Consider the following 17,683-nt stretch of genomic DNA (forward strand, 5'->3'; position numbering starts at 1 on the left):
GCAATGTCATTCAGTAGCGGTGATAATTCACGATTACATTCCAGTGCTGTGTTTAGTCATAACTGATAAATGGTAACCACAGAAGCATTTATTTGCCCTTCATGTTCGACGTTTGGAAGGTGGAATGTTTCAGCTGGTTCTCAGTTTCCCCTCGGCCCCATGAGAAGAGCACGGGGGGAGGCGGGTAAGATGGCGGCGGTAAGAGAGCTCTGGTCTTTCACTAACCGGAGTCTGGTTGTCAGGAGCCGATGTCATCTCCCCCTCGGGCTTGGTGTAGTGTCCGATCATCTCCGCACTTTCTCCATCTCCAGCGTTTTAAACCAAGCCGAAAAAGAGCAGGAACTGCAGAAAAATCCTTTCTATTGCAAGTATAAGACCAAGATCCAGGACCTGCGGAGGTGAGGGAGACGCTGTTTTCACCTGCTCTGGTTTACTATGTGATATACATCCGCATTTACAAACTAATGCCAGATTGTGCTGGTCTGGATTAACACTAATTACCCAGTGGAGAAAGTGAGGTCTGCAGATGCTGGAGATCAAAGTTGAAACTTTATTGCTGGAACAGCACAGCAGGTCAGGCAGCATCCACTAATTACCCAGTGCCAATCTCCTGCCTTTTCCCCGAAACCTGTAAGCCATTTCTATCCAAATAGTCATCCAGTGCCCTCTTAAATCCCTCATTTGAACCTGCCCCCACCACATTTCGAGTTAATGCATTCCATATCCTAGCTACTCACTGTGTGAAAAAGTTCTTTTTTCCTCATATCACTTTGTTTACAAATTTACACTGAAACTACAGCAGACCAAGTCATTTAACCAAACTGTTCTTTGCTAGTGGAGAAAGTGAGGTCTGCAGATGCTGGAGATCAGAGCTGAAAATGTGTTGCTGGAAAAGCGCAGCAGGTCAGGGAGCATCCAGGGAACAGGAGAATCGACGTTTTGGGCATAAACCCTTCAAGGGCTTATGCCCGAAACGTCGATTCTCCTGTTCCCTGGATGCTGCCTGACCTGCTGCGCTTTTCCAGCAACACATTTTCATTTCTGTTCTTTGCTAGTGTTCATATTCCACACCTCATTGAGTCATAGTGATGTACAGCATGGAAACAGACCCTTTGGTCCAACCCGTGCATGCCAACCAGATATCCCAACCCAATCTAGTCCCACCTGCCAGCACTTGGCCCATATCCCTCCAAACCCTTCCCATTCATATACCCATGCAAATGCCTCTTAAATGTTGCAATTGTACCAGCCTCCACCACATCCTCTGGCAGCTCATTCCATACACGCACCACCCTCTGCGTGAAAAAGTTGCCCCTTAGGTCTCTTTTATATCTTTCCCCTCTCACCTTAAACCTATGTCCTCCAATTCTGGACTCCCCGACCCCAGGGAAAAGACTTTATCTATTTATCCTATCCATGCTCCTCATAATTTTGTAAACCTCTATAAGGTCACCTCTCAGCCTCCAACGATCCAGGGAAAACAGCCCAGCCTGTTCAGCCTCTCCCTGTAGCTCAAATCCTCCAACCCTGGCAACATCCTTGTAAATCTTTTCTGAACCCTTTCAAGTTTCACACATCTTTCCGAAAGGAAGGAGACCAGAATTGCACGCAACATTCCAACAGTGGCCTAACCAATGTCCTGTACAGTCACAACATGACCTCCCAACTCCTGTACTTAATACTCTGACCAATAAAGGAAAGCATACCAAACACCTTTTCACTATCCTATCTACCTGTGACTCCACTTTCAAGGACCTCCCATCTAAAACCTTCGTTCCCCCAGATCCTGTGTTTGCTTATCTTTCAGGTATTAACAATGGGTGATACTATTGACCAATAATGTAACTAGAAGAAGTTTTCCTCCTCCCTCTACAACTGCCTGACCTGCTGTGCTTTTCCAGCACCACTCTAATCTAGACTCTGGTTTCCAGCATCTGCAGTCCTTGGTTTTCCCCAATAATGTAACTAGACCACCCATAAAATACTGCATACAAGAAGATCAGAGACTGGAAATTTTATGGGTGAGAACTCTATCCTAAATCCCCAAAAACTGCCCACCATCTAAAAAGTAAAATGAAGAGTGTGATAGAATAGTGTCCACTTGTTTGGGTGAGTGCAACTCCAAGAAGCTCCTTAACAAAGCAGCTCGCTTGATTGTCACCACCTTCAACATTTATTCCCTTTCTACACGTAACTCAGTAAACGATCTGCAAGATGTGCTGTGGCAACTGACGGTAGACAAGCAGGAGGCTGGAAGAACACAGCAAGCCAGGCAGCATTAATCGAAAGCTGATTGGAGGCAAATGATCACAGGTAAAGGGACGGCTGGAAAATGGGAAGCCTTCAGAAATGAGATAATGAGAATCCAGAGAAAGTATATTCCTGTCAGGGTGAAAGGGAAGGCTGGTAGGTGTAAGGAATGCTGGATGACTAAAGAAATTGAGGATTTGGTTAAGAAAAAAAAGGAAGCATATGTCAGGTATAGACAGGATAGATCGAGTGAATCCTTAGAAGAGTATAAAGAAAGTAGGAGTAATACTTAAGAGGGAAATCAGGAGGGCAAAACGGGGACATGAGATAGCTTTGGCAAATAGAATTAAGGAGAATCCAAAGGATTTTTATAAATATATTAAGGACAAAAGGGCAACTAGGGAGAGAATAGGGTCCCTCAAAGATCAGCAAGGCAGCCTTTGTGTGGAGCCACAGAAAATGGGGGAGATACTAAATGAATATTTTGCATCAGTATTTACTGTGGGAAAGGGTATGGAAGATGTAGACTGTATAGGGAAATAGATGGTGACATCTTGCAAAATGTCCAGATTACAGAGGAGTAAGTGCTGGATGTCTTGAAACGGTTAAGGTGGATAAATCCCCAGGACCTGATCAGGTGTACCCGAGAACTATGTGGGAAGCTAGAGAAGTGATTGTTGGACCTCTTACTGAGATATTTGTATCATCGATAGTCACAGGTGAAGTGCCGGAAGACTGGAGGTTGGCAAACGTGGTGCCACTGTTTAAGAAGGGCGGTAAAGACAAGCCAGGAAACTATAGACCGGTGAGCTTGACCTCGGTGGTGGGCAAGTTATTGGAGGGAATCCTGAGGGACAGGATGTACATGTATTTGGAAAGGCAAGGACTGATTAGGGATAGTCAGCATGGCTTTGTGCGTGGAAAATCATGTCTCTCAAACTTGATTGAGTTTTTTGAAGTGTTAACAAAGAAGATTGATGAGGGCAGAGCAGTAGATGTGATCTATATGGACTTCAGTAAGGCGTTAGACAAGGTTCCCCATGGGAGACTGATTAGCAAGGTTAGATCTCATGGAACAAAGGGAGAACTAGCCATTTGGATGCAGAACTGGCTCAAAGGTAGAAGACAGTGGGTGGTGGTTTAGGGTTGTTTTTCAGACTGGAGGCTGTGACCTGTGGAGTGCTAGAAGGATCGGTGCTGGGCCCTCTACTTTTTGTCATTTACATAAATGATTTGGATGCGAGCATAAGAGGTACATTTAGTAAGTTTGCAGATGACACCAAAATTGGAGGTGTCATGGACAGCGAAGAGGGTTATCTCAGATTACAACAGGATCTGGACCAGATGGGTCAATGGGCTGAGAAGTGGCAGATGGAGTTTAATTCAGATAAATGCGCGGTGCTGCATTTTGGGAAAGCAAATCTTAGCAGGACTTATACACTTAATGGTAAGGTCCTAGGGAGTGTTGCTGAACAGAGAGAATTTGGAGTGCAGGTTCAAAGCTCCTTGAAAGTGGAGTTGCAGGTAGATAGGATAGTGAAGAAGGCATTTGGTATACTTTCCTTTATTGGTCAGAGGATTGAGTACAGGAGTTGGGAGGTCATGTACAGGACATTGGTCAGGCCACTGTTGGAATATTGCGTGCAATTCCGGTCCCCTTCCTATCGGAAATATGTTGTGAAACTTGAAAGGGTTCAGAAAAGATTTACAAGGATGTTACCAGGGTTGGAGTATCTGAGCTATAGGGAGAGGCTGAACAGGCTGGGCTGTTTTCCCTGGAGTGTCGGAGGCTGAGGGGTGACTTTATAGAGGTTTACAAAATTATGAGGAGCATGGATAGGATAAATAGATAAAGTCTTTTCCCTGGGGTCGGGGAGTCCAGAATCGGAGGGCATAGGTTTAAGGTGAGAGGGGAAAGATATAAAAGAGACCTAAGGGGCAACATTTTCACGCAGAGGGTGGTGCGTGTATGGAATGAGCTGCCAGAGGATGTGGTGGAGGCTGGTACAATTGCAACATTGAAAAGGCATTTGGATGGGTATATGAATAGGAAGGGTTTGAAGTGGTGTGGGCCGGGTGCTGGCAGGTGGGACTAGACTGGGTTGGGATATCTGGTCGGCATGGACGGGTTGGACCAAAGGGTCTGTTTCCATGCTTTACATCTCTATGCCTCTATGACTATGACTCTAAGAGGTGGAAAAGTGAACGTTTCGGGTGTAGTCCTTCTTCAGGATTGGGGGTGGGTGTAAGGGGAACTTCAGATATCGGGGGTGGGGGAGGTGTGGCCGGGTGGTGAAGTAGGAATAGGTGAACGCAGGTGGACTTCTCCATTTCCTGATGCTGCCCGGCCTGCTGTTTTCTTCTAGCCTTCTGCTCGTCTGCCGTGGATTCTGGCATAGGCAGTTTTTTTTGTCTCTAATCTAGTAACTCACCCAAACTCCTTCCAAATCCATGGCTAGAAGGACAAGGAAACAGATATATGGGAACACCACAACTTAAAAGTTCTACTCCAAGCTGCACCCTGACCCCATTCCATCCGTGTTACTGGGTCAGATTCCTGGAAGTCACTTTCTCTCGGCCAGTTAGGAATCTGTGTTGGCTCCTATCCCATAAATGTTTTTTTTAAATTATGCAATAAGGCACCTCTTTACATGTGAGTATTTTTGGATCTTAGGATGAAACCAGATGAATATGAGGCTTGTGTGGCAAAGATAGAAGAGGTGAAGAAACAGCCATTGGGACATTCAAAGCAGGGTGAATTTATCAGACTCATGGAAGAAAAGGCAAGATTCTATAAGATTTTCTTTATTAAAATATGTTTAACCGAATTGTGTTAAAAGGTAAGTTGGTTATGAACCTAATCAATTAGGTCATTAATTATAAATTTCCTGAAATTGTTTTTCACAAGTTCAGTGTTTCTATTTCCCTTGAACATTTGTAGTAGTACAGTTGCTTTTTGGGGATGTGTTTGGATGGGAATATGCAACGGAAATCCATTGCTGTGCATCACTTGAATGTTAAAGAAAAAAGTGTTCGACATCAAACTATACAAGAGAAAAAGTGAGGACTGCAGATGCTGGGGAAATCAGAGTCAAAAGGTGTGGTGCTGGAAAATCATAGCAAGTCAGGCAGTAGCTGAGGAGCAGGAGAGTCGACATTTCAGGAATAAGCCCTCCATCAGGAATGTGAGGTTGAGGGGAAAGGAGGCTGTGAGATAAATAGGAGGGTGGGAATGGGGGGAAGGTAACTGGGAATGTGATAGGTAGGTGCAGATGGGACATGGGACTGATAGGTCAGAGGGGAAGGTGGAGCAGAACGGTAGGAAGAAAGATGGACAGATAGGATAGTGCCAAGTTGGAGGGTTGGATCTGGGAGAAGGTGGGGGAGGGGAATTGACGAAACTGGTGAAGTTGACGTTGATGTCATGTGGTTGGAGGGTCCCAAGCGGATCATGAGTTCTTCCTCCAGTCGGGTAGCTTGGATTTGGCAGTGGAGACGGCCCAGGACTTGCATGTCCTCAGTGGAGTGGGAGGGGGAGTCGAAGTGGTCGGCCACAGAGCAGTGATGTTGGTTGGTGCATGTGTTCCCTGAAACATTCTGCGATTTGACATTTTGTCTCCCCAATGTAGAGGAGACCCCATTGAGAGCAACGGACATGGTAGATGAGGTGTTTCAATGTGCAGGAAATCTCTGCCGATGTGAAAGGATCCTTTGGGGCCTTGGATGGAGGTGAGGGGGAAGGTGTGGGCGCAGATTTTACACTCCTTGCAGTGGCAAGGGAAAGTGCCAGGAGCGGTGGTTTGGTGGGGGCCGTGGACCTAATGAGGCAGTCGCAGAGAGAATGGTCTCTGCGGAACATAGATATGGGTGGGGAGGAAATTATATCTCTGGTGATGGAGTAAGCGAGTTTTGACTGTAGGTGGCAGAAATGGCGGAGGATAATGTATTGTATCCAGAGATTAGTGGGGTGGAAGCTGAGGATTAGTGGGGGGATCCATCCTTGTTGTGGTTGAAGGGGTGGGATTCAAAGACGGAGGTGTGGGAAGTGGAGGAGATGCGCTGGAGGTGTCGTTGACCACGTGGGAAGGGAAATTGCGGTCCTTGAGGAAGGAGACCATCTGTGATATTCTGGAGTGGAATTGGTCCTCCTGAGAGCAGATGCGGCAGAAGTGGAGGAATTGGGAGTAAGGGATAACATTCTTACAGGAATGGGGGTGGAAGGAGGTTTGGTTAAGGTAGCTGTGGGAATCAGTGGGTTTGAAGTAGATGTCCATGTGAGTCGGTCACTGGAGACTGAGAGGTCCACCGCACTAATCACCAGATACAGTGCATTATCCTCCACCATTTCCACCACCTACAATCAGACCCCAATACTAGAGATATAGTTCCCTTCCCACCCCTTTCAGCATTCCAAGAGAGACCATTCCCTCTGCAACTCCCTCATTAGATCCATGACTCGACCAACCCACCCTTCACTCCTGGCACCTTCCGTTGACGCTGCATGAGGTGTGAAACCTCTGCCCACAGCAACCCCTCACCTCTGTCCAAGGCCCGAAAGGATCCTTTAACATCTGACAGAGATTTTCCTGCATATCGAAACATCTGATCTACCCTGTCCATTGCTCTCAATGTGGTCTCCTCTACGTTGGGGAGACAGGGTGCCAACTCGCAGAACATTTCAGGGAACATATCTGGGATACACACACCAAACCACACCACCACCCTGTGGCCAACAACTTGAACTTCCCCATCCCACTCCATCAAGGACATGCAAATCCTGGGCCTTCCACTGCCATATCCAAGCTACCTGACGACTGGAGGCAGAATGCTTCATCTTCCGTCTTGGGACTCTCCAACTACATGGCATCACCGTCAACTTCACCAGTTTCCTTATCTCCCCTCCCTCTACCTCATCCCAGATCCAACCCTCCAACTTGGCACCACTCTCTTGAACTGTCCTACCTGTCCATCTTCCTTCCCACCTATCTGCTCCACCTCCCCTCCGACCTATCACTATCACCATTTGCATCTACCTATCGCTTTCCCAGCTACCTTACCCCATCAGTACCCTCCTATTTCTCTCTGTCTCCTTTTCCAAAGCCCCCCTCCACATTCCTGACGAAGGGCTTTTGCCCGAAACATTGACTCTCCTGCTCCTAGGATGCTGCCTAACTTGCTGTGCTTTTCCAGTGCCACGCTTTTTGAATCAAATTGTTCAAGCTCTTGTTTTAAGGACCGTATGAAACTGGGAGTTGTGGTGGTGGTGCTGACACGTGATTGAAATTTTCTTAAGATTTTATTTAATTTCAGTGCCAAAACTTCAATGCTATTTGTACCTGTGAATACAGTGGTAGAGCTGAAAATGCCTCTTATGTTCTGAATGTAGAACAACATTTTAGAACATAAAGTTATTAACTTAGTAAGTACCACTTAGTTTTCTATACTTTGTTTTCTGTTTAAGATTTGATAAATATTTAACATATGGATATTTCAAATATTGTAACTTCTGTAACTTCAGTTAAATCTGTGACATTTTTAATAGCAGTTTTCACCATATTGCTAAACTACTATTGTGCTTTATTTAAATTTAATTTGTAATTCCTGTTGTAGACTTTGAACATCTCTTTGCATATTACAGATATCACTTAACAAAAGAATGAAAATTGCTCCTGTGCAGTGCCTGAAAACTGCTAGTGTTGTGTCAAGAGTAATTGAGTTATCTTGTAGATAAATAATTGGAAATATGGGCTCTGCTCCATTTTTATATAATCCAGAGCTTGTTGACATCAATTAAAGAACAGCACTTGTTGAAGGCAGTCCAGAGAGTTTGTAGATGTTTGAGTGGCAAGTTGTCATTGGCTGCCTGATCCATTGTAGCACCTTATATATTTTAGGTCAAGCTACTTTATGATTTTTCAATAGATTGAAGAATTGAGTTGCAGAATTTAAAGCAGAAATTAAATTCAATTTTATACAGAAAATTAAGACAGGAAGAATGGATTAGTGAAAGAGCTTGTTTTAGAGTCATAGAGATGTACAGCATGGAAACAGACTCTTCGGTCCAACCTGTCCATGCTGACCAGACATCCCAGACATCCCAATCTAGTTGCACCTGCCAGCACCTGGCCCATATCCCTCCAAACCCTTCCTATTCATATACCCTTCCAAATGACTCTTAAATGTTGCAATTGTACCAGCCTACACCACTTCCTCTGGCAGCTCATTCCATACATGTACCACCCTCTGCGTGAAAAGGTTGCCCCTGAGGTCCCTTTTATATCTTTCCCCTTTCACCCTAAACCTATGCTGTCTAGTTCTGGACTCCCCGACCCCAGGGAAGAGACTTTGCCTATTTATCCTATCCATGCCCCTCATAATTTTGTAAACCTCTATAAGGTCAGCCCTCAGCCTCCGACGCTCCAGGGAAAACAGCCCCAGCCTATTCAGCCTCTCCCTGTAGCTCAAATCCTCCAACCCTGGCAACATCCTTGTAAATCTTTTCTGAACTCTTTCCAGTTTCATAACATCTTTCCGATAGGAAGGAGACCAGAATTGCACGCAACATTCCAACAGTGGCCTAACCAATGTCCTGTACAGCCGCAACATGTCCTCCCAACTCCTGAACTCAATATTCTGACCAATAAAGGAAAGCATACCAAATGCCTTCTTCACTATCCTATCTACCTGCGACTCCACTTTCAAGGAGCTATGAACCTGCACTCCAAATTCTCTTTGTTCAGCAACACTCCCTAGGACTTACCATTAAGTGTATAAATCCTGCTAAGATTTGCTTTCCCAAAATGCAGCACCTCTCATTTATCTGAATTAAACTCCATCTGCCACTTCTCAGCCCATTGGCCCATCTGGTCCAGATCCTGTTGTAATCTGAGGTAACCCTCTTTGCTGACCATGACACCTCCAATTTTGGTGTCATCGGCAAACTTACTAACTGTACCTCTTATGCTCGCATCCAAATCATTTATGTAAATGACAAAAGGTAGAGGACCCAGCACCAATCCTTGTGGCACTCTATTGGCCTCCAGTCTGAAAAACAACCCTCCACCACCACCCTCTGTCTTCTACCTTTGAGCCAGTTCTGTATCCAAATGGCAAGTTTTCCCTGTATTCCTTGAGATCTAACCTTGCTAATCAGTCTCCCATGGGGAACCTTGTCGAATGCCTTACTGAAGTCCATATAGATCACATCTACTGCTCTGCCCTCATCAATTCCTTTGTTACTTCTTCAAAAAACTCAATCTTTGTGAGACATGATTTCCCATGCACAAAGCCATGTTGACTATCCCTAATCAGTCCTTGCCTTTCCAAATACATGTACATCCTGTCCCTCAGGATTCCCTCCAACCACTTGCCCACCACCGAGGTCAAGCTCACCGGTCTATAGTTCCCTGGCTTGTCTTTACCGCCCTTCTTAAACAGTGGCACCACGTTTGCCAACCTCCAGTCTTCCGGCACCTCACCTGTGACTATCGATGATACAAATATTTCAGCAAGAGGCCCAGCAATCACTTCTCTAGCTTCCCACAGAGTTCTCGGGTACACCTGATCAGGTCCTGGGGATTTATCCACCTTAACCGTTTCAAGACTCCAGCACTTACTCCTCTGTAATCTGGGCATTTTGCAAGATGTCACCATCTATTTCCCTGCAGTCTGTATCTTCCATATCCTTTTCCACAGTAAATACTGATGCAAAATATTCATTTAGTATCTCCCCCATTTTCTGTGGCTCCACATAACGGCCACCTTGCTGATCTTTGAGGGGCCCTATTCTCTCCCTAGTTACCCTTTTGTCCTTAATATATTTGTAAAAACCCTTTGGATTCTCCTTAATTCTATTTGCCAAAGCTATCTCATTTCCCCTTTTTGCACTCTTGATTTCCCTCTTAAGTATACTCCTACTTCCTTTATACTCTTCTAAGGATTCATTCGATCTATCCTGTCTATACCAGACATATGATTCCTTCTTTTTCTTAACCAAAACCTCAATTTCTTTAGTCATCCCCTATACCTACCAGCCTTCCCTTTCACCCTGACAGGAATATACTTTCTCTGGATTCTCATTATCTCATTTCTGAAGGCTTCCCATTTTCCAGCCGTCCCTTTACCTGCGAACATCTGCTTCCAATCAGCTTTCGAAAGTTCTTGCCTAATACCGTCAAAATTGGCCTTTCTCCAATTTAGAACTTCAACTTTTGATCTGGTCTATCCTTTTCCATCACTATTTTAAAACGAATAAAATTATGGTCGCTGGCCCCAAAGTGCTCCCCCACTGACACCTCAGTCACCTGCCCTGCCTTATTTCCCAAGAGTAGGTCAAGATTTGCACCTTCTCTGGCCGGTGCATCCACATACTGAATTGGAAAATTGTCTTGTACACACTTAAGAAATTCCCCTCCATCTAAACCTTTAACACTATGGCAGTCCCAGTCAATGTTTGGAAAGTTAAAATCCCTGACCATAACTACCCTATTATTCTTACAGATAGCTGAGATCTCCTTACAAGTTTGTTTCTCAATTTCCCTCTGACTATTAGGGGGTATTTAATACAATCCCAATAAGGGGATCATCCCTTTCTTATTTCTCAGTTCCACCCAAATAACTTCAGGAATATCCTCCCTCAGCACAGCTGTAATGCTATCCTTTATCAAAAATGCCACTCTCCCTCCTCTCTTGCCTCCCTTTCTATCCTTCCTGTAGCATTTATATTCTGGAACATTAAGCAGCCATGTCTCCGTAATTGCTATGATATCTCAGTCCCATGTTCCTAACCATGTCCTGAGTTCATCTGCCTTCCCTGGTAGGCCCCTTGCATTGAAATAAATGCAGGTTAATTTATAAGTCCTACCTTGTCTCTGCCTGCCCTGACTGTTTGACTCACTTTTGTTCTCAACTGTACCAGTCTCAGATTGATCTCTTTCCTCACTATCTCCTGGGACACCGCCCCCCCCCTCCCCGCCCAATCCTCCCAAGCAGTTCTAGCAAATTCCCTGCCAGTATATTAGTCCCCTTCCAATTTAGGTGCAATCCGTCCTTCTTGTACAGGTCACTTCTATCCTAAAAGAGATTCCAATGATCCAAAAATGTGAATCCTTCTCCCTTACACCAGCTCCTCATCCATGCATTCATCTGCTCTGTCCTCCTATTCCTGCCCTCACTAGCTCGTAGCACTGGGAGTAATCCAGATATTACTTGAGGATCTCCTTTTTAAATTACTGCCTGACTCTCTGTAATCTCCTTTCAGAATCTCAACCTTTTCCCTTCCTGTATCATTGTTTCTAATGTGGACAATGACCTCTTGCTGGCCCCTCTCCCCCGTGAGAACATTCTGTACCCTTTGTGAGACATCCTTGATCCTGGCACCAGGGAAACAACACACCATTCTGCTATTTCTCTGCTGGCCACAGAAACGTCTGTACCTCGGACTACAGAATCCCCTAACACAATTGATCTCTTGGAAGCCGACGTACCCCTCGTTGCATTAGAGCCAGTCTCAATACCAGAAACTTGGCTGTTCATGCTATTTCCCCAGAGAATCCATCACCCCCTACATTTTCCAAAACAGCATACCTGTTTGAAATGGGTATACCCACAAAAAACTCCTGCCCTAGGTGGCTACCTCTCTTACCCTTCAGGGAGTTAACCCATCTATATGACTGTGTCTGAGACATCCCCCCCCCATAACTGCCATCCATCATATCCTGTTGCTGTTGCAAATTCCTCATCGCTTCTATCTGTCTTTCCAACCGATCCACTCTATATGATAAGATTCGCATCCAACAGCATTTTTGGCAGATATAATCCACAGTAACCCTTAAACTCCCTTTAAACTCCCACATCTGACAAGAAGTACATATCATTTCAAAGGCCATTTTTGCTCCTTCACAATCTACAGACCCAGAAAATAACACCATCTTATTCCTCTACAAAACACTGCACCATAATAGCTGTGGCTTATATTTTGAGTTTAATCAAGTGACTTATCTCCAAAAACACATAATCAAGAAAGAACCCACTGTACTCACTAATGCAGCCTTTCTCTTGGACAGACTTAAAACAACAATTAATTTATCTTGTTCTGTGTTGTGAACTTTGGCCAAACAGGTTCCTCCAAGATTAGTTGTGAAATTCACAGTTTGTTAATTTTCCCAAATGCACTCCGATGTCCAGCGGCCCATGAATTCAAAAACAGGAAAGGCAGTAACTATGCAGGTTCTCTCTCTCTCTCTCTCTCTCTCTCTCCTGCACTGTCCTCACCATGTGCTTCCTTTGTCTGTTCTTCTCCCTTTTAAAACTGCTGTTGTTTTGACTTTTTTTTTCCCAAAGTTCCAAATCAATGCAACAGCAAATGAAACAGTAATTGCTGCCCCTGGAATTTGAGGAAATCACCTCCAGCACCTAAATCTAGTTCAGTTCTCAAGACTTGTAAAATAAAATTTTCAATGCTGTAGAGATTGTTGGACAAAGTTATGATTTAACACCTTTTTAGAAAATTATTTGTATCGGAATGCAGTGGTCCTAACTTTATTATGTGTTTCACGTCTACCTGATGGGTAGTGACTGTAACTTCACATCCTTACATGGATACAGCCTATAAAGGAGCAGAGTCACTTCGACTTCAGGATTTCTGCATTCAATTGTATGTGTTTGGATCGGAAGTTGTTATGTGTTTTACTTCATGATAATGTTGAGCAATTAGACATTATTGTCAACGTAAAATGTAGGTCTATTATTATTGATTTCGGAGAAAATCTTCCAAATTAGGTCCTCTAATGGAAATCAATGCAGCTTAAACTATATTGTAATACAATTACTTTTGTTGAGGTTAAATTTAAATGTTTTTCATAAATAACTATTTGGATGGTTCACAGGCTTTCATAGACCAACTAGCAGGCACAGTTTAGTTGTTACATCAGGACAGAGAAAGACAAAACAGTTTCGTCCATTAGTCACTTTGCATTATAGGCACAGTGGTTAGCACTGCTGCCTCACAGCGCCAGAGACCCGGGTTCAATTCCCAACTCAGGCGACTGACTGTGTGGAGTTTGTACATTCTCCCCGTGTCTGCGTGGGTTTCCTCCGGGTGCTCCGGTTTCCTCCCACAGTCCAAAGATGTGTAGGTCAGGTGAATTGGCCATGCTAAATTGCCCGTAGTGTTCGATAAAGGGGTACATGTAGGGGAATGGGTGAGTTGCGCTTCGGCGGGTCGGTGTGGACTTGTTGGGCCAAAGGGCCTGTTTCCACACTGTAAGTAATCTAATCTAATGTACCAATTCTGGACCTGTGTCATCCCGTTCCCCCCGCAGTCAAAGCAAAACGCTCGGAGGCACAGTTTTACCTCCTTCACATTTATTCTGAGCCCTGGAGGGAAATCGAGCGATCATCCATGTGCACAGGGACATGGGTTCCCGGTCTTCTCTCTCAAACAGCAGTTTCTTAATGAATTATATAGTCATTTTTCAGGGAGGAGCATCCAATAAGGCAACACAAATATTGATTGGGTGACCGTTACAATTAGCAAGTGTCAATAGCAAAGATTAAGCCACCTGCTGTTACACAATGAGTGTTCTTAACCTTCACATAATGAATGCCTTTCACCTTGTTAAACTGACCGTACATACTGAATGTTTCCAATATTGTTAAATGGTTCTACATAATGAATGCTTTTCCACCTTGTTAACCCATTACCCTTGCCTCCAGCACCCCATTGTTAACAGCACGTTCTTATCAGGTCTGAGTCATGCTCAGCTGAACCTCTTGTTCCTTAAAACTCAGAACTTAACTCTTTCCCTACCTGCTTATACCCCATACACAGTCTCATCTGCACCAGAGTTCTTCAATACAAGACAGACTTCATGCATGAAAATTACCTTTTAGAATGACTTGTTTTTGAATACAAGAATACTTTATGTGCAAATTACTTTGCAATGCTTTGTTACATGCTCTTTGAGTTTAAATTATTTTTCAGTGGAATGTGTCAGTAATTCGAAAGTGTGAAATTAAACCACTGTTTATTCTCAAGGAATCATTTGCAAGTGTGAAATTAAACCACTGTTTATTCTCAAGGAATCATTTGCAAGTGTGAAATTAAACCACTGTTTATTCTCAAGGAATTATTTGTAAGTGTGAAATTAAACCACTGTTTATTCTCAAGGAATTATTTGCAAGTGTCTTTTAATTAAAGGGCTAGATGTCTAGATTTGAGCAGCAGAGTAGATTAGATTAACTTCCCTACAGTGTGGAAAAAGGCCCTTCGGCCCAACCAGTCCACACCGACTCTCTGAAGAGTAACTCACCCAGACCCATTTCCCTCTGACTAATTGACCTAACACTATGGGGCAATTTTGCGTGGCCAATTCACCTGATCTACACATCTTTGGACTGTGGGAGGAAATCGGAGCACCCGGAGAAAACCCACGCAGACACGGAGAATGTGCAAACTTCACACAGACAGTCACCCGAGGCTGGAATCAAACCTGGTACCCTCGTGCTGTGAGGCAGCAGTGCTAACCACTGAGCCACTGTGCTGCCCCCGTCCACTGGTATCTTTGTCAAATATACGTATTTAAAAAGTGCTGGATCCTGGGAGATCCAGATCCTGGTTGTATTTGAGATTTATTGTTGATTTTTCTTTCATAGTCAAAAAGACTGGGTGAAAGAGCCACTGGAAAGAAAATTGGTTTCAGTAAGGACAAGGTAAGGGTGTCTATTTTATTGAACATTAAAAGTATTCAGTTTGACAGAGAAATATACTTATTGCTGTCATATATATTTGAACCATGAGATTAACCATTAACTATTGAATGTTTCACAGTTCTGCTTTGTAATATTTTAGCTCTGTTTAGTGAAATTGACAGATTACCACTTGTCCTTACAGAATAATGCAAAAGAATCTTGTGCAAATTAGATTAAAATGATTTTGCAATTGTAAACTTAAATTGGATTAAGTTGAATCAATGCTAATTCTATAGTTATTTATCTCAGTATATTGAACACCTCATAAATATGCAAATAATGTAGATGTTGGAATTTTCCTCCCTCCACAGTAAATAGAAGTGAATTGCTATCCAAAAGAAGGTTCAAACATTCTCTCAACTCTAGTGTACCAGTAGCCTACATCCATGAAAGAATTAAAAAAGAAACTTAGTGGAATTTGTTTATAAACCAGCAATTATTTTTAGATGGATCACTCTGTGCCACAAACCATGGAACTAGTATACATTTCAGGGAGGAAAGATAAAGATGGTTTCGTGAGAAATATAGCTTTCACTACTTCTTAAAAAAAATAATTGGTAGCAATTACTTCTTCAAACTAATATAAATTAGCTTTCTATCTTCAGTTGCCTTAATTACTTTCATTTTGAGTTGATTTGTCAGAAGTTTGTTTGTTTTTGTTTTTCATTCAGACCCTTCAGTCCATCCTAAATTTGGATATGATGAAAGAAAAGACTGCAGATGAAATCAGACAGGTAAGTATTTAAGAATTTAGATTTTCTTAAGAAAACTAAATACCAATTACTTAATGAAAGCATCTTACTTGCTTTGCCATTAACAAAGAAGCTTTGTACTTCTTATAATAAAATACAACTTTTAACATTTTTGTGAAAATACACAAGAGAACAAAATTCAATATTCAATCGATAAAAGCTAGAGTTTCTAAGCAATCTGAAATCTGGCACCTGACTGTTATCAATTCAACCCCATTATGGAAGGAAATAGAGTTTTAAAGGATCAACAAAATGTTCAGCTTTTGAAAGTTAAAGCAGGCTCATTGGACCAAGATTGTGTATGTTTTATTTTGTCTGTTTGATAGAAGAAAACATTGCTCTGCCATTAACAAATACAATATGTACTAATGTAAAAGGAGTGTTTCTAAGACTTAATTTTTTTAGTCAAAGTGTACAGTCGACTTATACTTGAGTAACATTTTGAAATGTTCAAATCCCCTCCCCTCCCATTGTTCTGCTATCAGTGTTATCACATTGAAGGTTATTCCCATCAACCTCCTGCCAAACATAGTACTAAAGGAGTCAAAGGTATTTTATTATTACATATTTACTTATATAAAATAATGACCTCCATGACATTTAGTTCACTGTGCTATAGAAATTTGTCAGATTCATCAAAAACAGAAGCCTAGACACTATTTCATTCAATTCTTTCACAGTAACAGTAGAGAGTAGAATAATACTTAGCAGAAGTGCAAAAGCAAAAAACACATTTTTCGACTTTAGAATAGACTACTGAGTCTCAATCTGCATCTTGAATGATATCATCATTTTCCTGTAGCCATCAACCATCATTCCACAAATAATCATTATCTGTGCCATCAGGTGCACTGGGCACATTACTCTTTTTTTAAAAATGATTTGACTCTCATCTCTGTTCCCATTTCCTCCTAGACTTTACAAAACAATTGACACAGGATTTCTGTTACTGTAGCCCTTTGTTTCACAGACTGACTATCTCTGTGTTGAATTAGGCAGCAAAAGACTGAGATATAGGTGCGATTGTGAATCTGTAGTGTAACACAAACTCCAGTTTGCACATTTATTCTGGAATTCTTTCCTTTTCCTAAGCCAACACCTCACTGTGAAGAACTTGTTTTTTATTCTTTTTTTAAAAGATCCATCACAAAATCCGCCAATTAACTAATTAAACAAATAAAAAATAACGAGCTGTCCTTCTGGTTCTGGTTTAAGCTTAAAGGAACTTGAATGTTTGGATGCTGTAACCCCTTGCTGAATATCTGGTATCCACCAATCATCCACACATTATTCTGTTTTTTCATTCATGCTCTCCTTGAGGGCTTGTTTAGAGAGCAATCCAGTGTTTGAACAAGGCTGGTTAGACCAGAATGAATCATTGCAATATCACTTTGTGATCTGATTTCAGCATCACTAATGTGTAATCTAAACATATCAGGGATGGATATCTTCAGCTGCCCCATCTCTGACTCTTCCCTTCCTTGACTACATTGTTTCAATTTCTGAAGATGCCACTAATACAAACCCATCAATTCCCAGTTTCCTTTACTGCACTTCCTCATACCCTGCTTTCTGTAAAGGCTCTATTCCATTCTCAGAGATTTTCCATCTGTGTCATTTCTGTTCCAAAATGTCACCTTCCACAGAAATATTTTTAAGACAAGTCCTCTTTCCTTAACTGAGGATTCCCCCATCCTCACCATAGTTCAGAGGTCCTTCAGCCATGTCTGACTCACTTGCTTTTCTGCCCTCACCTCGTCTGCTCTCTCCCAGATCAGCAATAGGATTTCCCTCCTCCTTATTTTCTACCCTGATAGTCTCTCCACCATGGCACTTTGCATTTAATCATAGAAGATGTAACACTTGTTCTTTTGCTGCTCCCCTCCTCACAGTGAAGCGTGATTTACTGTTACTACCATCAATGAAGTCTG

At 42.7% G+C, this 17,683-nt stretch overlaps 1 protein-coding gene across 2 annotated transcripts in view; it reads left to right on the top strand.

Annotated features, from left to right (window-relative positions):
* Positions 1-69: 69 nt before the first annotated feature.
* atpaf1 (ATP synthase mitochondrial F1 complex assembly factor 1) overlaps positions 70-17,683 on the top strand; it is a 28,496-nt gene continuing 10,882 nt past the window's right edge. Inside the window, exons 1-4 of one of the 2 annotated variants that reach the window (XM_043698972.2) lie at positions 70-398; positions 4,925-5,033; positions 14,905-14,961; positions 15,672-15,734. In XM_043698972.2, the coding sequence (XP_043554907.2) occupies positions 70-398; positions 4,925-5,033; positions 14,905-14,961; positions 15,672-15,734 (558 nt within the window). The remainder of the gene's footprint in view (positions 399-4,924; positions 5,034-14,904; positions 14,962-15,671; positions 15,735-17,683) is intronic. The other variant, XM_043698971.2, reaches the window with a different exon arrangement.

Source organism: Chiloscyllium plagiosum, unplaced genomic scaffold (genome assembly GCF_037043375.1).
Source record: "Chiloscyllium plagiosum isolate Xiang-an unplaced genomic scaffold, Cpla_swu_hap1 HiC_scaffold_9, whole genome shotgun sequence".
Taxonomy (NCBI): domain Eukaryota; kingdom Metazoa; phylum Chordata; class Chondrichthyes; order Orectolobiformes; family Hemiscylliidae; genus Chiloscyllium; species Chiloscyllium plagiosum.